At 36.9% G+C, this 24,851-nt stretch overlaps 1 protein-coding gene across 3 annotated transcripts in view; it reads right to left on the reverse strand.

Annotated features, from left to right (window-relative positions):
• Window positions 1-24,851, reverse strand: part of MYOCD (myocardin) — a 167,948-nt gene that overhangs the window by 66,174 nt on the left and 76,923 nt on the right. For all 3 annotated transcript variants that reach the window (XM_036757074.1, XM_036757073.1, XM_036757075.1), the window contains exons 3-5: window positions 12,823-12,872; window positions 10,702-10,777; window positions 6,016-6,177 (exon numbers count right to left, since the gene is read on the reverse strand). In XM_036757074.1, coding sequence (XP_036612969.1) covers window positions 6,016-6,177; window positions 10,702-10,777; window positions 12,823-12,872 — 288 coding nt within the window. The remainder of the gene's footprint in view (window positions 1-6,015; window positions 6,178-10,701; window positions 10,778-12,822; window positions 12,873-24,851) is intronic.

Raw genomic sequence — 24,851 nt, forward strand, 5'->3', positions numbered from 1 at the left:
CACTAGGCTAAGAATGATGTGTGGCTAGCAGACAATTCTTAGTTGAACATTTATATGTCCTACTACTTTGGCCACATCCCGCATGTTTTAACCTATTCTCTCTTTAAGCTGGTTCACTAAAGTATGTAAATAGCTTAAGCAGGCAAAGCCTTGCATGGATTTATGCCATGGGTGTGCCTTGCTGCTTGTTGTCCATTGATCTCTTGTAAGTCAATCCCCTAACATAGCTTGAACGATTACCCTGGAGTTGTGTGCCTCTTTCCTCAGAATTCCTGTGTCGTGTCACAAGGGGATACAGTAGGGCATTTCTATATTACAGTATGCAACACCACCTACTACCTTTACACCTTACTTCTTACCACATACTCTTTGACTTAATAACATTGGCCCTCTTGCTGTTCCACAAACAAGACACTCCATCTCTTAGCTCTGCCCTGTCCTCTATGCTTGGAATTCTTTCTCCTTATCTCAGTCTCCTGCATTCCAGGGCTTCCTTTAAGTCCCAACTAAAATCCCATCTTCTACAGTAAGCCTTCCCCAACACCTCTTAATTCCAGTGTCTACCCTCTCCTACTTATTTCCTATTTATCCTGTATATAGCTTGTTTACATGTATTTGTTTGTCTTCCAGCATTAGATTGTGAGCTCATTGAGAACAGAGACATTCTTTTGCCTCTTTTTGCATTGTAAGCACTTAGCCCAGTGCCTGGTACATAGAAGGCACTTAACAAGTGTTTATTGATTAACTGATTGACTGACAGATTGAAATCAGCTCTATTACAGCCCAATCCCAGGAGGGTAACTGAAAAGAAAAAGCCTAAGAGGAATTCCTCCATTCTGGCATTCCTCCATTAGGAAAACCTAGTTTTGCTACAGACTTTAGATGTAGGAGGTCGAGGAGAGAGAGAAACCAGAAGAGCTGCAATGAAATCATGGGGATATGGTTGTTTTAGGATAGGCTCAGAAGATAAAATGGGATTGGGAGTATCTGTCTTCACCACAATGGTTGGGATCTCCAAGTATTATTTAAAACAAGCATTTCTGTTATGCAACTTTTCTTCAAGTGAGGAAGTTATTTCTATTAAATTGTGATTGGCACACATAAAATGTCTCTACTCAGCACCTTCGAAATTTTATAGGATTTTACCCAAATTGTACTTGTAACTTACTTACTTTTTGGACTTAACATGTAACTAGATAGAAGATTCCAAATACAAGGAAATAGGTAGGGAATTGTACTTTTCATAACCCAAGAAGAGGGACTGAATTAAAAGATTCTCGGAAAAGTCAGAGGACTTACATTCTAGTGGGTTGGAAGGAGTGCTAGACTGCCAGATCCACAAGACCTGGGTCCAAATCTTGCCTCTGAAGCTTACTAGCTTTGTGACCTGAGGGAAATTATTTAATTGCTCTCAGTCCCAGGCTAGTCTCTAAAAAAACCAAAACCAAAACCAAAAAACACCATACTAAGTACCTACTAAGTTATAGATGGCCTGCGGGAAGCCTCCTTAATCTTGTTCAAGTCACTTTATCTCTTTGGTCTATCTGTAAAAAGAGACGGATGGACTCGATGATTTCTTATATATATCTTATAAATTAAGAATGACTATTTCAAGAAACCATATGCATGGAATGGACAGGTTGTATTTTTCCATAGGATGCTTCTTTAGGAGGATTCTGATATAAATAAAAGTGTGATAAAAAGTTGTTTTTTGTGAAGGCCACCATTTCAAAAACTGAATTTATAAATATTTATTGTGTTTTCATCAATACTCATGAAGGGTATTAGGTACTTTCCAAGTGCCAATATTGTCTATAATTTTGGTGGAGAAAAACTATACCCACTTAGTTTTATCAAAAGCTTAATTAAAGTGAGAATCACTTTGCTAAAGAAGAAAGACTTCCTATCAGTCTTCCATTTAGTCCTCCTCGGTTGCTACAAAGCATGAGAAGGAAGTGCTAATGAGGAAGGAAAAAGGGGAAAATAGTGTATAGAAACATATAGATAGACAGATAGATAGATGTAGTGACCTCAGAGTGGACTAAATCTGGGGCTCAAGCCTGAAATGGACCTGGTACCATGAGATCCAGAATCTATTACTTTTATAGGTATACGATCCATAAATGGATAAGCTGAACTGGCAGAGATTCCGCAGTGCTAAGGGCTGTTGATAAACATTATCATTTTTTATACTGGTGTCAATATGGATACATTTATTAATATAAGTTAATTGTACTTTGGGCCAGTCAGGTAAAATTGTGAAATGCGAAATTTATCATTAGCAGTTCTAAGTTTCTTCTTCTTTTTCTCTTTACCCAAGGTTTTTACACTTTCAAGGTTCTATTGGTTCAAAAAAGTTTTTTTAACTGGCCTGTGATTTTGCTGGTGTAGGAATTTACAGCAAAGAAATTCTATCTTCCAATTCAAATTCAAAATTTGGAAAGTTGACTGGGTCGCTGAGAGGTTATATGACTTGGCCGGGATCACATACATGATAGGTATCAGAGGCAGGACTGAAACCCAGGTCTTCCTGTTGGAGGCCAGCATGCTCTCTACTGCATTATTTTAAACATTAAGTTTTTAGTAGGAAGAGGATTCTGGGAAGATAGCAGAGTAGGTCAGAAAATTCCAAGCTCTCCAGATTTCCACCACAAACAAGACAAAATAGAGCCTCAGGGTGAATGTAGAGTGGTAAAAATAAACAAGAGTTAGGGCAGAACAGTGGGCTTCAATGGACAACTTGAGGAGATCTGAAGAAAAGTCCCAAGACTGAGGTTTGGTCCCTGTGAAGTCTAAATACTTCCAGGCTAGTTCTGCTAAAATAGCAAATGGTGATCCCTGGGGCCAGCTGGGTTGGGAGGTAATCTTGGCCCCAGCCACAGGAAATTTCAGGTCCCAGACAGTGTGGGGGAGACAGGCATCTGAGCAGGGGAAGATTGAGGGAGTCTCTGCTGATAAGGGACACCAGGCCCAGCAATGCAGTGGAGACCCAGCCCCCAGTGAGAAGGAACAAACACACCTGGTGAGTGCAGAAGCAGTGGGGTGGGTGTACCACTAGTTGTGGGCATTTACAGGAGGGTGAAATTCTTGGTTTTGGTTCTAGGCCAGAGGGGAGAACTGAAGGAAGATCTGAGGCCAGAGGCACCATCCCCCATACCCTAAGAATAGAGGTAATTACAAAAACTAAGCTACTACAAATAAAAAAAATGCACAAAGGAGAGAGTTACAATGGGAATGGAGAAGACTAGGGTTCATCTTTAGAGGAGGGCACTGAAGCAAAGAAACCCTCTTATACCCCAAAGAGTAATGTCAAATGGTTACCTGTCCAAAAAGAATTCATAAAAGAACTTAAAAAAAGATTTTAGAAATCAAATGAAAGAGATTAAGGAAAAACTAAAAAAAAAAAATAAGAACAATCCAAGAAAAACAAGAAGATTATCAAAAGGAAGTCAACCTACTGGAAAAGGAGATCTAGAATCTTAAGGAAGAAAATGAATCCTTGAAAATTAGAATTGGGCAATGGGAAGCCAGTGAAGTTATAATAGACCAAGAAATAATAAAACAAAATATAAAGAATGAAAAAATAGAAGAGAAAGCGAAACATAGGAAAAAACAACTTATCTGGAGAAAACTTATCAAGAAGAGAAAACAGGAATAATTGGACTACCTGAAAGCTATGATCAAAAATAGTATTTTGATACCATAATATAAGAAATAATCAAAGAAAATTGTTCTGAAGCATTAGAAAAAGGAGGAAAGTAAAAATAGAAAAAATACACTGATCACCCCCTGAAAGATATCCTATGAGGAAAACCTACAGGAATATCATAGCTAGATTCCAAAACTCCTAGTGCAAGGAGAAAATATTACGAGCAACAGGAAAAATCAATTCAAATGTGGTGGAGCCACAGTTAGAATCACACAAGACTTAGTAGTGGTGACACTAAAAGACTGAAGGTCTTAGAACACTATACATCAAAGAGCAAAAGAGCTGGGGTTGTAGCCAAAAATATCATACTCAGAAAAGTTAAGCATAATCCTGAATGAAAAAAAAGATATTTGATGAATTGCCAAACTTTGAAGATTTTGTTGTAAAAAAAACCTGCACTTAATAGAAAATTTACATACAAGATCCAAGAGGAACACATCAAAAACATATGTCTAAGATTGTTATTAGTAATTGGGTAGCTTGAAAGAAATATTGGGGTAGAGCTGAATATGATGTGATTCTACAAAGTAAAACTGTTTAGAAAAAGATAAAAAGAATAATTATCTTATACAAATGAGGTGCAAGGGGAAGAACTGATACAAAGGAATTAGATGGGTGAGGAGGGCTGGTAGTTTTGGAATCTTACTCTTATCAGGAATGGGTCAAACAGGGAACAATATCTACAGATACACACATATATGTATGTATGTATGTATATGTATGTATATATATATGTATAAAAGTCTTCTAAATTCAGAAAGAAATAAAAGGCTAAGGGGATAGTGAGGGGGGAGAGGATAAAAGAAGAAATTTTAGAGGGAACCCTATTCACATCAGATCTAGATTAAAAAGAGAACAATCTATAGATTTAAAAGGGAATAAAATTCTTCTAAATTTGTAAAGAAATAAGAGGGTGAGGAAATAGGATAGGGAGATATAGACGGGTTTCTAGATTAATGAAAATGGGACAAAGAGAGAATGACATATAAATGTCTTCTAAATTCAGATAGAAACAAGAGGGTAAGGTGAAAGGGTGGGGGGAGGGAATAAGGAAGAGATCTTTGGAGGGAGTAGGCTAAGTAATAGGAGGGCAAGGTAGAGGGTAGAAGTAAAGTAGAAAAGTCAGGAGGGATAGGAAATAATAGATACACACAAACATAAAATAAAGATCAGGACAGTGTAGCAATCATGAGCTCAGAAAAAGTTGAAGCTAAAATAGATTTAATCAAAAGAGAAAAATAAGGAAACTGCACTATGTGTCAGCCATATTTGTCAACATTGTTTTAGATCATTTAAAATAACTAGATAGTATAAAGCTGGAATACTGCATGGCATAGGAAATGATGAATTGGGTGGACTTCGAAAAATATGGAAGGACTTGGACTTATTAAGGAAGATGTTATCCACCCTCAGAGCAACAGGGGACAAACAAGTATGGTCTTACAAAGATGCATATGAATGCATTTGTCTATATATGAATATGACTAGAGATGTCTAATTATATGTATATGTATGTAAGCATATGTATGTATGTGTATATTTATATATATTGGTGTGTAAGTATATATATGTGTATACATATGCATACATACATACATATATAGCTCTATGCTTAATTTTAGCCTTCCTGGGGGAAAAAAGAACAAAGTAAAAAGTGCATAGTAAAAAGCAAAAGAAAACTAACAAAGATAAGATGGATAGCTCTAAACACAATATGTAGTATTTATTTTATAGGCTTTCTTGAAATGAAAATTTATTGCTGTATGTTTTGAATCCTCTCTTGCATTCTGCTGTGCACATGGCAATGCTTTTTCTCTTTTGTATTTAAGTTTTAGTATTTAAATTTATAATATGTTTCTTTTTCTTTTCTTGTATATTTAAGTTTTAGTATTTAACTTTAAAATAAATTAATTTTAAAAAAGTTTTTAGTGCTACCCTTTCCAGATAATATTAATTTAAAAAAAAGAATTTGGAGAGGGCTATGAATAATCCCTCAATAATGGAATTTGAGGAACTGCAAAATATCTGGAAATGTTTGGGAAAAATTGGGAGCCTTCCCAATGCCCCATAAATTATATCAAGCCTGTGAGCTATCATTTGCAATAAAATTCATAGCAGATAAGGACAAAGATGGGGCAGCAAGATATAAGAATAGTTGCTTCATATTCCACATAAGAACCCTGTGTGGGTGGAAAACTTCATAAAACTAGATTGTATGACGATCTTACAGTGTTATGCTACCACAGAGTAATAGCTCTCTTCTGCCCATACAGCATTGAGAGACAATTACTCTTTGCTTTAACTACCTTTCACAGACTCTTTCATAGTCGAATCAACAGGAATTCTATTCTTCTCAACCAGTTCCAGGAGACCTGGTCTGAGAGCAATTTTTTCAGTCAGATCATCTGCAAGTCGGGCTCTTTTAAGCTTCATCTGAGGAGCTGGAATGGATTCCTCTGAGGTTGTGTCTAAAAGGTTGAAATTAAAACCATCAGTTCTTAATCTATTACTTTTTTGCCTATGCTTACAAAAAAGTGTCAAAACATGTTTTATCATCTTTCAGCAATAACATGGATTAAGCATCAAATGGGTTACAGGGCATGAGATAAGTTCCAAATAAGGAATTGGGAAGAAAATACATAGAGAAAAAACAAAGCAAACTGGTTATGAAAAGTGTAGAAAAAGGTTCTAAATTTTTCTCTGACCTAGTATGTTGGTAAGCAAAATGGGCTCCTTAGCACTTAGCTCAACAAGTGCCCTTGAAGAGTTCGGCTTTTGTTCCCTTTGAGTAATTCAGTGTATTTCATTGAGTCTTACAAGGTGCTAAGCCCCAGGTCCAAACCCCTATTAGGTGTAAAACCTTAGTGGGTGTGGATTGGCAACTAAGGTGGGGCCCAAGGTGGGGCTAACTCCAGGGAGGACCTAGTTGACATGTCTGGGACAGCAGAGGCTTTTAGACCACGTGGGTTTAAGTCGCCTCTTTGTGACCATTCTAGGTTACGTGGGTGAGTCGCATGGGTGACTCACCCCTGACCCTGAAAAAGATATAAAACCAGGGGTTGGCTGTCTCTTCTCTGGAACTCTTACCCACAGCCGTGGTGGTGGTGCGCCTGACTCTGGGCCAGCCCTTGTTCTGAGCTCCCGGGCTGAACCTAGATGTTGGTAACTATGAATTTGGTCTGTCTGTTGATGTTTGTAATTTGTTTGTATTTTGCTCTGAAGTTCAGTATGCTGGCTTTTCCCCCTGAACTAAGTGAATGCTGTCTGTATGCTGGATTAAAGTAAACTTGTCAATCCCTTCACCTTGCTTTCCTTAGTTAAGCAGATCAAAAGAACCCATGCTGTTGGCAGCTTTCTGGGTGCTGGCTGTGGGTGGATCTTACACCCCCACAGAAGCTGCTAGCCGGATTGTTGAAACACCTTATCTGAAATGTTTCAGGATGCTTACTTGTTTTTGTAGACCAGTAGAGCTTAACAAGCACATTTAAACCTCAGGTACTGGGCTATCCATTGTTATAATTAAAAGTTATGAAATAAAAGTTCAATAAGCTTTTCACTTTCAATATTATCTGTTATTAATTTCTCCGTTAATAATATAATGTTATTAATTATCTCAAGTTTAGAAAAGGTAAGACATTTGCAAACTTCTTCAATCATACTCATTTATTATTAACATCCTAGTTCAGACCTACATCATCTAACAATTGGAATATTGCAATAGCTTCCTGACTTTTTTTCTTTTAGTCTCTTTTCTCTCACCTCACCAAATACAACTCATACTACCTGCTCTCTTCAATTTAATCTTCCTCAAGTGCCTGGAAAAGTACCAAAGTATCTTGGACTTCCTGCTCAAACATTTTCAACATCTCCATATTGCCTATAGAATCAAGCCAAAACTTCTTATCCTGACAGTCTAGATCCTCTTGAATCTCTCTCCAATCTAATAACTAGGAGACTTATCTCCCTCTGTTACCCTTCATGTTGCTTAATCTTCTTAACTCTTCTTCCATAACCTGCTTTCTTCTCCTCTGCTCCACTCAGACCTCACCTGGGTGTTCAAAGTCTCATACCCTAGTCAGGCCAACTCCTCAGTTCCAAAATGTCCCCTTCTTCTTACTCCAATTAAAATGGATTATCTTGAATACAGAAGATATCAGATAAGTATTGATCTGATTGTCTGATTAAAGTAATTTACACTAAGACATAACAGTAAATCTTGATTCTTTTTAAGGGGCACTTACAGCTTAAAAGAGTAAAAATAAATGTTTTGAGCAGTGTGGCCTTTCTTTGCCTCCTTCCCTAATATTATTCTCCCATCTCTTTCCAGGCTGCCTTCTAAGTGTAATAAGGAATCAAATGCAAAGTACTACAATAGTGCACCATCCATTTTCCTATTCCTTCACCCTCATTTTGGGCTCAAGAGTAATTTTAAGAAGTGAATATGTGATGAATCAGTTAACTGTATATGTGAAACTACTTTAGAGGACCTCCGGTTTGTGTTTTATATTCCCATAGTACTTCATATCATTGAAGTTGGAGGGGACCTCAGAAGTCATTTAGTCGAACTCCCTGTTGGAAACATCTTTCCTTCCCAACATACCATCTGTCTGTCTGTCTCTTTCTCTCTGTCTCTATGTCTACTCCTATCTATCTACTAGGGGTGGGAAACCTGCAGGCTTGAGGACCATTTCTAGGTCCTCAGTGCAGCCTGACTGAATCCAAACTCCACAAAAGAAATCCTCTTAATAAAAGGATTTGTTCTGTAAAACTTGGACTCAGTCGAAAGGCCACACCCAAGGACCTAGAAGGCCGCATATGCCTTGAGGCCACAGGTTTCCCATCCTATCCTTATCTCTCTGTCCATTGCTGTTTCTCCTTTCCTCTCTTTTTTTCTGTTCTTCTGTCTGTCTGTCTGCCTCTGTTAGGCTGTCTGTTTCTCATTGAGACCTATGATTTCATCTTCCAAGCATAGAATCTTCCTTTACCAGTTCAGATCAACCTCTCTATGAAAAGAAAGTCTATGGAAACTCTGAAAATTCATGATTGTAATATTTTCCACAGAAATGAAGTTTTAGAAGGTTGCCTGGGGCATGGACAGGTTATGTAAATTGTTTATGGTCATACAGCTAATATGAGTTAGAGGAAGGATTTGAACCCAGGTCCTCTTGATGCTAATCTGGCTGTCTATCTGTTAGAGATCTTACTGTTCCTCATAACCTTCTATTCAAAATTCAGAATGAGCCTCTGGCTGAAGACTCCTAAGTTTCCTTTTCTTCCTAAACACTGTCAGTTCTTTCAAGTGATATCTACATGGCGTAGTTCCCCCCCCCCTTTTGGTTGTTTCCCTCTAGATTTGCTCTAGTTTGTTAATATTCCTCTTAAAATGTAGTGCTCAGACCTGTATATGATAACTAGATATAATCTGACAAAAGCATAGTAGAGCAGAATTAAAATATCCCTCCCTCTAGCCACTAGATGCGCAATTAAAAGTTATTAGTTTAAATTGAATTGATCTCAAATTTAAGATATTTGATATCTAAGTGGATTGCTTGATGTTTACCCTCAGAACAAAAAAAATCTAGGCATGATGAAGTTAAATGAACTTATATCAACATGCAATGGATCTGCTGCTCATTATAGACCCAAGATTAAAAAGCGCTAGACTTTTCATTAGCTATTAGACTAATATGCCACACTATTTAAGGCTACCTTAACAGATTTTCTGTGACTTACTGCACCCATTAAGATAAGAGAAAACATGGACTCATAGGACTGGCTAAAATTGAGATGGTCCAGTAAAATGTCAGTGTTTTTGACTGGAGAATACCTGCTGGATTAAGTTCCAGGGAAGACAAATCAGAGCAGAAACTCATCTTGCTCAATCAAATGTTTGACATGTAGCTGTCAGAACTCTCCAAGGTCCTGCATTAGGGTTATCCAAAGTCCCAGAACAACTCGAATCTGGGCCTTGCAACTCTTATTTTCTTAATTTTCTTATCCACATCAAAATTCCCTTTAACATTGTGTAGTTTAGATAAAAACATAAGGGAACAATTAGCCAGTAAGAGCAGTCAATGATTATAAGTCAGGTACCGAGGTAGGATTTTTTGGCCTATATGACATAGATTATTGTGCTCATAATTACAGAATCTTGGAGTTGGAAGAAATATCTCAAGTAATTTAGTTCAATCCTTACCTGAAGCATGAATATTCTCTATTAGTTCTGATAACTGAAGCTCCATTTGGTCTTCAAAGCCTTTCATAACCTAGCTTCCTCTTACCATTCCAATCTTCTTACACCTTACTCTCCAATGGTAATCTTCAATCCAGGGACACTGGTCTTTTGTTTCTCAGCTCCAGGCATTTTCTCTGGCTATCCACTATGCCTGGAACTCTCTATCTCCTCCACTCAATTACTGAGCTCCCTGGCTTCAAGGCCCAACTAAAATCCCACCTTCTACAGGAAACTTTCCCCAACCCCTCTTAATTCCAGCAACTTCTTTCTTTCAATTACTTTTTATTTATCCTGTGTATAGCTTACTTTGTATATATTTGTTTGCAAAGTCATCTCCTCCATTAGATTGTATGCTCTTTCAGAGTAGGGACTGTCTTTTGTCCCTGTATCCTCAATGTCTGGCACAGAGTAGGCATTAATAAATGTTTATTTATTGATCAAGTGATGAAGGAATTTGCTTCCTGCTGACGCAACTTTTGCACAGATCTAATTGTTAGTATGAGGACTTGGATCTGCCTTTTTGCAACTTTTGTCCAAGTTCCATCCCTTCACTCCCAGTTAATTATTCTGCAGCTGAAGGGAACAAATTCAATTTCTCTTCTGTGTGAATAATTACTTGATAATTGCATAAACTCATTTTTATTTTGGATGAGAAAGCCTAGAAGCAGAGAAAAGAACTTTGCAATTTGAAAGAGAGAAAGAACTCTAGGAGAAAAAGTCCAACATGAAAATTTTCTTTGTATCATTGCAGGCTTACCTTGTAAAATGTGCATGTTGATCAAGTTGCTCCCTTCAGGTCTATTTCTGATCTTGTGCTTTAAATAGTCTTCAGTCTGTGTAATATAAATACAAAAAATTCCCATGATAGGCACTTATTAAATCATGCAACTGTACTGTTTCTAAGTCTAAAACATATCTAGGATACTCTCAGTAGGAAGAAATTGCATTTATGACAACTGAAATCAGAAAATACAACTAGACTGAGTTTCTCCAGTTTTGAATTAATATAATTAGTTGTCTAGTCCACATCTCTCCACCTCATTCATAAGATTAGAATGTGAAACTGTCCAATGTTTTGTTACATAGTCTTATTTACATACTCTAGAAGAAAAATGAAATGAGTTATACTAGAATGATAAGATAATCTCCAAGGTAGGTCTCTTCCTAATTTACACTGTATGGTAGTAGAACGAACATTGGACTTGGAATTAGATGATATGTGCTGAATGCCATCTCTGTCACTAAATGTGTGACCTTGAATAAGCAGTTTTAATTTTTTCTGAGTCTCGGTTTACTCGACTGTAGAATGGAGTGGAATTGGACTTGTAATTTTGTTGCTATATATTGGGGTGCGTGTGTGTGTGAGTGTGTGCACGCGCGCGCGCGTGTGTGGTGTATTATGTATATGGAGACAGCTAGGTAGCTCGGTGAATAGAGCTCTGGGTCTGGAACTGGGAAGACCTTAGTTCAAATCCAGCCTCAGACATTCAATAGCTGTATGACCTTGGACATTACTTAACCTCTGGTTACATTAATCCGCCGGAGAAGGAAATGGAAAACTACTCCAGTATCTTTGCCAAGAGAATCCCATGAACAGTACTGGCATGCATAGGATTGCAAAGAATTGTATATAACTGAATGACTGAACAACAACAATCTATGTGTGTTTATTATCCCACGTCTAATCATAGATACATATTACACATATATGTATCTGTATGTATGTGTATATAGGATCTCTGATGAATAAACTTCCTTTGCCAGTGAAGATTGGCATCTGCTCTGAAATTTAAAGTTTTAGAGAGTTGTCTGGGGCACTGATAAGTGACTTGTCCATGGTCACAGAGTTAGTAAGTGACAGATGTAGGACTTAAACCCAGATTTTCCTGACTATGAGAATCCTCTCTATCTGATTTCGCATGCTGTCCTCTCTGTAAAATGGGAATAATGATATTTGTAGAAGTGATTTAAAAGGGTTGTTGTGAGGAATGTGCTCTTCAAAGTGTAGAAGTATTGTTCTTCTTGTCTAGGTCATGAAGAAGACTACAACAAATTAGGGCTCAGAACAGAACATAATCATCCTGCTCAAACTATGAGGATATATATGTTCTCAGATTCCTAGAAAGCAACGTAAAGCAAAAAGAAATAGACATCAAATGTCAGAGCCAGAAGACACCATAGAAATCATCTATTTACACCTTCTTTTTGTAAAGGGTAAAATACAAAGGTAAAATAATCTGTTCAGATTTACACAGTGGGGTACTGAAAGTTAACAGAGCTAGAAAATAGCTTTCTTAACTCCCAGAATAGCCATCTTTCCACTATAACAATGGATTTTCTCTTTTGCACCTGTTTGTAACATGTAGTAACCATCAATATCTTTTTATTTTTATTTTTGGTATATATAAGCTACACTTTTCTTTTTTTCAAGTAGCCTGTCCAGTCAGGAGTTTAAAGTAGAGGAAGGACAGTGTAGAATTTCCCAGCTTCTCTATACTCCCTAACTGAAAATAATAAAGAACATATCCTCACTAACAGTTCCCTATACCAATGAAATCACCGTTCTGAATCAAAAGTTTTTTCCATTAAAAATTGTGGATATATTATCTTCCCTATTGTATTGAAAGTTTCCAGACAGCAGGAAGGAACTCTATATTATTATTTATTTTTGTATTTCTCTAAAGCCTAGCAAAGTGATATACATGTACATAGTAGGTGCTTTATAACATGTTCATTGAATTAAATTTAATATTTCTGAATGTGTCAAGGGAGAGGACTGGGCAATCTGGGACAGTTTGTTTTTGGATGCTCTGTTTTCAATTGATTGATTAATTAATATCCCTGTCTGTACTATCCAAATGCATTTTTCAAAAGTTACCTTATCAAAGCCTTTTCTTTGCTCTTGGAATATAGTTTGATTTTGCAATGCTGAAACAAAAGCGCAAGAGAAGAAAACAATTCAGTTATTAGTCAGCAATGAACATATTATTAAACGTGTTCTACTGATTCATATACACACATCATATAGACAATTACATTTAATTAGACCAACAAGCAGTTAAAGAAAAAAAAGCATGGAAGATACCAGATTATATAAGTCCAAGGGATATAGTGCAAGATGGAATTCAGGCCTTGAAAGGGAAGAGCATTGAGTATAGAAGGTATGCTAGTGACAGGAATAATGTGAGCTATTCTGAACTCCTATCAAAATATGAGGACCACAGGAGATAAGGGCATATGAGGGAAATAGGAGAAAAAATAAGAAGCTCTAATTTGGAGGAAGAAAGAGAATTCTCAGGAAAGCCATCATCCCATTTATTCTTAATATGCCCTTTAGAAGCAGAAAAAAATCATTACTTCATAGTGTATGAGGAGTTTTAGAAAAGGATTTGTTATAGATATGGAGTGGCTATCTATTTAGGTGACAATCACAGAAGTATATAGAATATCCAATCATCAAACATTAGAGCTAGAGTTAGATCTCATCTAGCTCCAACACCCACATTTTATAAGGGGCAGTTCAACTGGTTAGTAGTTGAACCTAAGTATCCTGAATCCCAATTTAACATACTCTCTATAGCATGATGCTATTTCCCCTGATTAAATTGAATGATGGTTTGAACACTTTTACATTTAATAATTTAACCTCCTGAATGTGTAAGGTAGAAGGAGGTCGCTTTTATTTTTCATATATTATCATAGACTTAGACCTGGAAGAAACCTGAGGAGCCATCTAGTTCACCTCCCTCATTTCACAGATGAGGAAACTGGAATACATGGAAGTTAAGAGACTTGATCATTCCCACACAGGTAGTAAGTTATAAAGTTAGGATTTGAACTCAGTTCTTCTGATTCTAGAAACAGAGACCTTTCCACTACATCATACTTCCTGAAGACATAGCAAACCTTGAACTTCATTCAGAAACATCCCTTTTCTTTTCTCTTGGTTAATCTAAATATAGCATACCAAGTTATATCAGATATTTTAGCAACTGACCATAGCAGCATTGAAGGCTATAGAACATATTGATTTTTCCTTTTGAATTTTCATTTGTACTCAGTGATCCAGATAAAATGATACTGTAGACTCATGATACCATTATCTATCCATATGTTTGTATGAATATATGTTGCTATTCTCCAGAAGTTCTCCTGAGCCCATTCTAGAGAATATCATTGCTTGGAGCTTTTTATGTATGAGCCTCATCTAGCTTTAGAGTTGTATAAAATACATTGTTAAAAGATGAACATGTGGATTCAGAAAGGCTTCCTGGGCTTTCAGCTAACTTGAGGAATTCAGTGGCAATCCTGGGGCTGGGGTAGGGTTGGATATCATTTATTTTTGTTATTTTAAGAAGCATGTCCTGAAAGTCATGGTAAGTCACAATCTCCAGTTTTGTTTTTTGTTTTTGCTTTTGCTTTTCCTAGCATTTCTCTGCTTCAGAATTAGCAGGGAAGTGGCAAAGGCTTTAAGGAAAGGGAAGAATCGCAGCAGGAGAGAAGGGTGCAAAAGAACCAGAAAGGGGTTATTAAAGGGGAAGGGGCCAGAAGGAAAAGGGAGAAGGTTAAGAGGAATGAAAGAACTGAGAGGAAGCACGGGAGTTAGGGCAGAAAGGGAAAAGTCAGAGGGGAAGAAGAACTGGAGAATAGGAAGAGACCAGTCAGGGAATAAAGGCAAGGACCCTAGGAGAAGGTAAGAAGCCAAGAGAAAAATGAGAGGCCAGAGGAGGATGTGCTTAAAACTATAGGAAGTAAGCACCTTGTAAAAAAATAAAAAGTAAAAAACCCAAGGCGTCCTTTCACAATTTTACAACTCATTTATACAATGAAAAGTCGCATTCGTTTAATATCTTGTTTTTTTTCCTCATAGCTCCAATAATATCAGCTTCTTCTCTATTCTAACTTAGAATTAACATCCCACGCACACTTTCTAATCTTTGTTTCTTGTGACAATGAGTCCTCATCTTTAGATTCTTAAAGTATCACACAAGTCAAATCAATCTGCTCACATATGTTCCTTATTTAACTGTCAAGTAGCCTTTTCATTTAGTCTGTCAAAATTAACTGCATTGGTGTAATTAACTCCATATTTTTCATTCTGAGTTACAATTTGAGATGAAAGTATTTTAAAAAGTAGTTCTGGCCTTCATGACATATAAGCAAACCTTTGGGGGTTTTATTACATTTTGCAAAGTCCTCAATGGTTGTCTGTAAATATAATAGTTTAGATGGGGATAATAATACCTGTTCTACCTTAAGGTTTATTCTAAGCATTACATGAAATAAATATATAAAAGCAGTCTGTATTTGTTAAACATTATACAAATATAAGGTATTATCTCTAGAGCCTAGCAAAATGCCACACATCTAGTGCTTGTTGAATAGCTTAATTGTTGAGTCTTTTAAATCTGGTCCTAGTTTGGCTAGAATTAGAATTTTGGGGAAATTGATGTGGTTCCTGAGGCTCTTCCATTATTGTTAACATAGTTAATTGTACTATGTCACAGTGTCATGTGATATCAAGGGCACTGCCTTTGAAATTAGAAGACCAGAAGTTGTTAACTGGTTCTATCACTTTACCACCAAGATGCAACTTCTCTGAGTCTCAATCTCTCAATTATAAAATGAGGATGATAATATATGCAGAATGAACTTTATAATATGTGGTGATGATGAAATAGGATACTGTATGTAAAACCACATCGTAAAACATATACAAAAACAAATTATCTTCATTCTGAACAAGCAGTTAAGTGGTAGGTTAGTTTGATAGTTTCATAGCTTACCACTCTACAAACCATAAAAATCTCCTTAAAATGGATATATTTAGCCTAATTCATTGAGGGCGGCCATTTAAGGAGTAACAAAATAAAAGTTGTTTACAATGCTTCACAGGTAATATCCCATCCATATCTCCTGATCTAATGTAATTATTGACCAAGTTATCTCCTAAGTCCTTCAAATTGAAGTCTTTCCCTATATATAATGTATGTTCATAGATGTATATATATATTTAATATTACATATTTGTGAATATACTTATACATGACAGATAATATGTACTTTGTAGGTATGTATGAGGTACTTAGGTGGCATAGTGGATAACTGGATCTGGAGTCAAGAAGATCTAATTCAAGTCCAGCCTCAGACACTCACTAGTTGTGTGGCCCTGGGCAAATAATTTAATTTCTGTTTGCCTCAGTTTCTTTAAATGTAAAATGGGAATAATGATAGCAACCTCCCAGGATCGTTGTGAGGATCAAATAAGATATTTTTTGTAAAGTGCCTAGCATACTGCCTGGCACGTAGTAGGTTTTCTAGGTTTTAGCTATCATCATTATTATTATTTTAACATTCCTTGAGTATTAGGGCAACACTTGGGCTGTCCATTTCATTTCCTTTGTTCTATTATTATTCCATATTACAGGTAAAGAAACTGAGGTTCAGAGAAGCAGATTGTCCAAGGTCGTAGTAAGTTATAGAGTTGTAACTTAAATTTAGATGGTCATGGAAGAGTAAGAGAGTCCATACTTCCCCCCCAACCCCCAAAATTTTGAAGCAAGTCTTTGTGGCACTCATTCTTCTTGACGTCTCTCAAGGCACTGACAATAACAAACCTCCTCTCATGCATGATATTCTCATCTCTCTAGGTTTTCAAGATGCTACTCTCTCTTGGTTCTCCTCTAACATATCTGGCCACTCATTCTCAGTCTCCAGATCATGCCCACTAACTTCAGACATTCTATAGTGCTTTGTTCTGGGTCTTCTCTTCTCCCATTATAGTATTTACTTCACTTGGTGATTTTATTGTCTTCCATGAATTTAATAATCATGTCTATGCTGGTGATTCTCAAATGTACCTAAACTACCTCTCTGCTGATCTCCAGTCTTGTAACTCAAACTGGTTTTCAGGCACCTTGAACTAAATATTCATTAAAACTGGATGTCCAAAAAACATCTTAAACTCAACATATCTAAAATTGAACTCATTATCTTTCCCCCTACACCCTCCTCCCTTCCAGTTCATCATCCCTGTTCCCCAGAATCACAACCTAGACATCATCCTCTACTCTTCACTATCTCTCATACCTCATGGTCAATCTGTTGCCAAGGGCTGTCAATTTTACCTTTGCAACATCTCTTGACCTTTGTAACATTTCATCCTTTTCTCCTCTATTGTTACCACCTGTGTTGGTAAGTAAAATGGGCTCTTAACACTTAGTTCGACCAAGTGCCCTTGAAGAGTTTGGCCTTTGTTTCCTCTGAGTAATTCAGTGTATTTCATTGAGCCTTACTAGGTGCTAAGCCCCAGGCCCAAACCCCTATTAGGTGTGGAACCTATGTGGGTGTGGATTGGTGACTGGGGTGGGGCCCAAGGTGGGGCTGGCTAAGAGGAGGTGATAACTCCAGAGCCATGCCCATCTTGAGTGCTAAGTGCTAAGTTCCAGGCTCTAACCCCTATTAGGTGTTAACCTAACCTATGTGGATGAACCTCCCAGGGTCCTAAGGGGAGGGGCTAACTCAAGAGCCAATCATAGCAGCCTAAGTTCTGGTCATTCAGATAACGTTTGATGACGTCTGAAGCCCTACAAGAGACGACAGGGCCATTTGTGCAGGGCTCTCACTTGAGATGGTGTTGATGTGGAGACTCCGGGCAGCTGTAGCTAAGAGCCCTCCAGCTTGTAACCTGGATGCTGAGACTTTGTTAAACTCTGGTAACTATGTATTGGGATTTGAATCAGACAAGGTCTGTCTGTTGATGTTTGTACTTTGTTTGTATTTATTCTGAAGTTCAGGGTGCTGGCTTTTTCCCCTGAACTAAGTGAATGACATTTGTATGCTGAATTAAAGTAAGCTTGCCAACCCCTTAACCTTGCTTTCCTTAGTTAAGCAGATCAAAAGAACCTGCGCTTTTGAGGTGTGCTGGTAGCGTTCTTGTTGTTGGCCTTTCACCCCCACAACAGCTGCTAGCCGGATTGTTGAAACACCTCCTTGATACAGGCTCTTATCATTTTATGCTTGGATTAATGCAATAGCCTACCGGTTTCTGCCAGAAATCTTTCCCTATTCCAATCTATTCTCCATTAAGCCATGAAAGTGATTTTTCTAAAGCACATATCTGATCATATTGCCCTCATAGTCAAAAATCTCTGTTACCTCCAGGATGAAATACAAACTTCTGTGTTTGGCATCCAGAGTCCTTCATTTATAAGTCTCCACCCCCACTTTTCCAGTCTTCTTACTCCTTACTCCCTGCCCCAATATATTATTCAGTCTAGTGGCACTGGCCTCCTTATCGTTGCATGTACAAAATACTTCATCTCTCACCTTAGGCATTTTTTCTGACTGTCCTCCATGCCTGGAATGCTCTGTCTCTTCATTTCTACCTCCTAGATCCCCTAGATTCCTTTAAGTCTCAACTAAAATCCCACCTTCTACAGAATGCCTTTCCCAGTCCCACAATTCTGGTGCCTTCTCTCTGTTAGTTATTTCCTATTTATTCTGTTTATAGATTGTTTGGACCTTTTTGCTTGCAGGTTGTCACCCTTGTTAGGGTAGGTAGGGAATATTTTTTGCCTTTCTTTGCATCCCCAGTGCTTAACACAGTTCCTGGCCCTTAATAAATGCTTATTAAATAGACTTATGTATGGTGAAAATGGATTTTTCCACAGGTTAGAGCACCCATGGAAATGGATATTAAAACCTTAATGTGTGCCAGTTAAGCCATCTTCCTTAAGGAACATGCTCCACTCATAACACTTGTGGAGAAGATAGACTTTTTTGCAGTCATTACCTTCAGAAAATGCTGTACAAATTGAGTTGTTCAAACTTTGGCATTTAAAAAATGAATACAATTGCTATTTTTCATTTTAGCATCTTAGACTTCAAATATCAAATGCTTTCATTTAAAGGCCATTGAAAGTTGTGGCTGAAAAGCATTTTGGTGATTCCAAAGCAAAAACAGTGGAAGTAATTTCAAAAGCTGTCGCCTCTCTGAGTATAAATTTCATCACTTACAAAACAGGTAGGTTGTACAACAAGGTTCAGTGAAAAGGGCCCTACATTTGGAGTCAGCACCCAATAGCTGGGTTCTAATCCTGACTCAGCTGCTTACCACCTATGTCATTTAACCTTTTGGGTCTCAGTTTCCTAAGATTTACTAGTGGATCTCTAAGGTCCTTTCTAGCTCTGAAATTCTGACATGAGTTTGGTTGTAAATTCAATTAGAAATATATTCAATACATTCTTGAGTCAGAAGAATCATAGAACTATAGAATCATAATCTCATAGGATTTTCTAATGGGCTGAAATTTTAAGATCATAGGATCCTAGACTTAGTTATAGTAGGAACATTAGAGGTCATCTAGTCCAGCACTCTCATTTCATAAATGAGGAAACCATGATGTAGAGAATTGTGACTTGGCTAGGGGCATGCAGTCAGTAAAAGACAGAGAGACTGACTGAATGGGGTAACTGGAGTAAAGACTCTCCTGCTCATTACCAGGCAAGACTTTAAATGTTGGAAAAGTCACCAGCAACACTGGTTATTTTGTGATTTTTAAAAATCATATATATATATATGTATATATATAATATATATATATATATATATATATATATATATATATATATATATATGGAGAGAGAGAGAGAGAGAGAGAGAGAGAGAGAGAGAGAGAGAGAGATTGAGATATATATATATATATATCTCCTGGAACTGCAATTAGGGAAATATAGGCTCCAATCCATGCTTTGTTATTTATCTTTGTAAATTTGAGTAAATTAATTAACCTTCCTCTACTCTCAGTTTCTTATATAAAAACCCTGTTCTTTCACTATTTCACTTGTAAAAAGACAATTGGGACTCTGTTCCTACAAGCTACTCACCCTTTGGTGAAGCAAAGCTATCCTTGAAAGCTACAGTAGCAAGTGACTTCTCCAGGGCCTACAGGACAGACAGTATACTGAAGAGAGGTGATGAAATTTCCAAAAGTCATTTTGATACACCCAAGACATAGTTTCAGCCCTGGGAAAAATTTTGTCACAACATATGTGAAGTGTTTTGAAATTCTTGGAAGAGAGGCATGATATACATATAAATGCATATACATATGTACACATAAATCTCTATATACACACATATATTCACACATATATTGATATACATTATCTCTCTTCTCTCTATATATACATATATATACATTATATGTATATATATGTAGTTTCAAAGTATCATTGTGATCATTATTCTCTGTCAAATTTTTTTGAAGTAATTTTTTAAAATCTGGGAAAGATAAATGAGAGGCAGAATCTTGATGGGATGGGCAGGAAGGGCCAAGGCACCCAGCTTCTGAGATTTTTGATATGATAGCCAGAAGAAAAGAGGCAGACAGATTGACCCATCTGTGCAGCATTCTGCTAAACAGCCAAGAGGGTGAGATGCTTGTATGGAGAAGCCAAGTCAGGTGAATGCACTGAAAAAAAGGAGGAAAAGACTTTTGTCCAGGCAAAATCTTAAAATTGTCATGAAGTGGCATATTGTGCAGGAGGTGCAGGAATTGCCCAATTCATTCTTCATGCTATTCAAGATGAGAATATCACAGAATTCAAGAATTTACCAAGACTTTGCAGTAAATATGTGGATTCTGTGGCTTGGATTAGTCTGCAAAACAAATAAAGGTGGCACTATTCATAGACAGATCATTGCCATTGGTTAATTCATCTACATTAATCTAGCCATTGGACTGGATTGCCCTTGAGGTCCAGAATGACACTTCCTCATTGGATTCCTTCCTTTTCTTTTCACCCTTAGATTCTATCTTCTTATGGCCACCTAGAAACCATTGCCTCTGCTAGCCAGTTTATCTGATAGTGGGAAGAGAGCTAGAGTTTTGCTCTGTTCTGTATTTCAAGGGGGAGGGTAAGGGTGGGAGAATTTTTAAAGGTTTTATCAACATAACTGAACTATTCCTTCTACCTAAGAATCTTGAAAAGGAATGACATTTGGAACACACCCAACTTCTAAGTTATACGAAAATAAAAATGTTGAAGGTAATCTTTTGAGGAAATTAAGTTCTGATCAACACAATGACTATGCACAATTCCAGAGGCCTCATGATGAAACATGCTACCCACTTCCAGATAGAGAGGTGATGGACTTAAGGGTGCAGATCAAGTCTTATGTTTTTGAGGTTTTAAGGACATAGCAATGCTGGAATTTGTTTTGCTTAACTGTACATGGTTGTAACAGGTTTGGTTTTTTCTTGCTCAAAGATTGGGTATGGGAGGAGAGGTGGAAGGAAGAGAATTCAAACCTGAAATTAAAATAAAATTTAATTTTAGAAATGAGAAATGTTAAAGACTGGACCAGATCTTGCCAAAACTATTAATGATCTTGATTTTTTCCACATAAAGGGGTTCAGGTAGGTCCTCTCATAAGGTTGTAAATGAAAGGGCACTGGATCCCTTTCTCTGCATCTTTAAGGAGGAAGAGGAGAAATAGTAGTCAGAAATTTTTTCCTAACTGCTACTATGATCAAATAGTCTAGGCAGGCAATTTCCCTGACATTAGGTAATTAGGTAGTTGTCAGAGCAGTGTAACTGAGGTTCAGAAGAGGTATTTTGGGGGGAGGATAGCAAATGAACTAGGGTTTTCTGACTAAATTAAAATATTTATTATTTGTGAATGATAATTCATTTATTAAACAAACATGCTGAATGTCTACTATGTGCCCAGCACCGGTTCCCGCCTTTATCTTCAAGAATTTACAAAATGGGGAGGTAAAATATAGACATAATTGTTACAAGTTAATAAGGGATAAGTTCCATCAGAGGCAAACAGAGCAACAAGAGATAATCAGAAGAGGAAACAAAGTGTTGGTGTAAAGGATGTGTGCTTCAGTGGAAAAAATGTGGCATTTTCAGTAAAAAAACAAAACAACCCTTGATTCTGAATCTTGACTCTGCTTCTTATAAACCACTTCACCTTGAGAAAGTTATTTCACCTCACTGGGCCTCTGTTTCCTCATCTGTAAAATGAGATTGTTGAGTTAGATGATCTCTAAGCTTCCTTCCAACTGTCATTTCCATAGTACATATTTCAATTGGTATGTTAGAATTTTATACTTTCCTAGTAGAAAAAGTCTTAATTAATATTTTAGCATATACCTCAGCATAGCAACTCTGACTTGCCTAAGTTTAAGAAATAAACATCATAATCTAGAATTAGAATACCGAATTAATGATTTTTAAAATGGTACACACTGCTAGGTCCTTACTATGTATTTAGCCAAATATGACATACGGTTTGCCTAATGATATACCTCTGGGATATAACCAAGATGAAAATCCTGATATAAATTATTTCTTTTGAAAAGTTACAGAAATATGAATAGACTAATTCTGGGACATAATCTTTCAACTAAATTATATACTAATATTTTGAATTGTAAGATTAACTTAGAAATCACATTTCTTTAGTAGTACAAAGCAAACTAATTAAAGTTAAAGGGAGATAATTTGCTCCCAATAATTTTTAAAACAAGCTCAAACAAATCTTTCATGAGCATTTAAAAAAGTTAACTTTTGTTCCTTTGTTCTTCAGGCACCACAAAGCAAGATGAGAATCTTTTTTTTCTAAGAAATCTATTTCCCAAAGTTCTCCCATTGCATAGCTTCACATTTCAAAAAAGCCAATTTTATGCAAATTCAGTTTCCTTTCCCAGGCTGAGAAGCTTTTATTATATGGGACCAACTTGAGATTTGTACTCTGAAGTCTCTTAGGATTTTGGATCACTTAGATGTGGCAAAAGACTCTATAGTCTACCTCTTCTACCTGCTGATTTGCCTCTCCATCATTGAGGTACCTTAATTTGGTGACATCTGGCTTTATGGTTCAGATTAATGATCAAAGTAATGATGTCGCCATATTTTTAAAAATGAATACCACTTATGTCCAGCTTGTGGATGACCCAGAGCATCATCACAGATTGTAACGGGCCTATAAATTAAATTCTATCCTATTCTTCTGGATTAATAGCTAAACAAATTGGATTATATGCTTAATACTGGGATTCAGTAGAGGAACCCATAATTGATCTAGAAAGACTTTTATCCCATGTGAAGTATTATTCACCTGAACTACAAACACTTGGTTTCCCCTCTTGTATCTTTTGGACCTTTCACTGATCATTAACCTCTCCAAGGAAGTATTGGCAAAGAAACTTGATCTCTACTTCTTAACACGAGTGGAGAGACTCCCATAGTTTTTGATTGTTGGGTGGGATGGGGGTCCTTTCGGAATTTTTTGTCTGAGGGCTGTAATGACACTGGTGTCAGTATAGCCCTCAGACAAATGAAAAAACTGAGGCCCAGTGAGTTTAAGTGACTACCTTACAGACACAGAACTCATTAATATTAGAGCTGGGACTCAAACCCAATCCTCTTGAATACTAACCTAGTGTTCTTTCCACTATACCAAAATACTTTCTATTTAAATTATAAGCAATACCATGTAGCTTCTAGAAAGACCTGACAGAAAAAGCAGTAAAGTAGAAATTTAAAATGAAAATGGAACATTTCCCCCATTATCTAACTGGGGGGAAATACCATTGATTTGATGTTGTTTTGTTCTAGTTTCCTCTAGTATGTAGGAGGAAGTTCAAAGTGGTAGAGCTTATTTCAGAAACAAACTATGAAAGAAGGCAGTCATAGAAATTACTCTTTAAGCTGTAAGGGTATCATGATACTGAGCAGCAGGAAGTTTGAGGACTGGCTCATTAGCCAGCAACAGCTTTTGATGCCAGCCCAAATTGAAGCCCTAGAGTCATGGCTAAATTCTGGGAGCAATCTGACTACAAGGAAGGATTCAGGGTGAATTAGAAAAGTTCATTCTCATTACATTGTGTAGAAGAGGCCAGGGGTAGGATTCAAAAGTAGGATAATTCTTCCTAAAAAGCTAATGTGATATTGGACTACATTGAGAGGCATAGCTTTCAGGAATAAAGTTGTTGATAATACCATTGTACTCTGCTGTAGTCAAATAACAGTTGAAGTGCTGTGTTAAATAATGGGTGCCATATTTTAGGAAGGACATACACAAACTTGACAGTCTTCAAGGAAGGACAAAGGATGATCAAAGGCCTTTAGTTTATTATACCACATAAAGACTGAAGGAACAGGGGATGTTTAAATTGGAGAAGAGAAGACTGAGGGGGATATATGAGTTATCTTCAATTACTTGAAGGGCCATCAATATAGAATAGGGACTTGATTTGTTCTGTTTGGCACCAGAGGGCAGAACTAAGAGTGGTTGTTGCAAAAAGGCTCACTTGGGCTGGATATAAGGGAAAACTTCCTTAAAAATAAGTTATCCAAAAGTGGAATGGAGTTCCTCAAGATGTTGTGGATTCCCCATCACTGGAAGTCTCCTAGCAAATGTCGGGTAACCACTTGTCAGGTAAACTGTGTGCAGGTTGGATTAGGTTGTTGCTGAGGTCTCTTCCAGCTCCAAAACCCTGTGATTCTGCTAATAATTAAGAATTAGCATTAAATTATAATTAGCTCTTTTATAAAGCTTGCTCTCTACAGTTACCTACAGGTTATTTGTACGACAGTTATATTTTTAATCAAAAACAAAAGAAAAGGTCTATAAAATTCATGGTTTAAAATCGGAATCTCAGGCAGAATACTTACCTTACTGTTCAAACCATAAGAACACATGAATCATAACACTGGTAATAGGATAAGTCCAGGTAAAGTTACATAAGAGAATAATATTACCACCGCCACCACCACTACTACTACTACGTTATCATTTTATAATACCTTAAGATTTACATAGCACTTTACAAATATTATTTCACTTTATCCTCACAGCAACCCTGGAAGGTAAGCACTATAAGTGTT

This window comes from Trichosurus vulpecula, chromosome 4 (assembly GCF_011100635.1).
Source record: "Trichosurus vulpecula isolate mTriVul1 chromosome 4, mTriVul1.pri, whole genome shotgun sequence".
In the NCBI taxonomy this organism is placed as follows: domain Eukaryota; kingdom Metazoa; phylum Chordata; class Mammalia; order Diprotodontia; family Phalangeridae; genus Trichosurus; species Trichosurus vulpecula.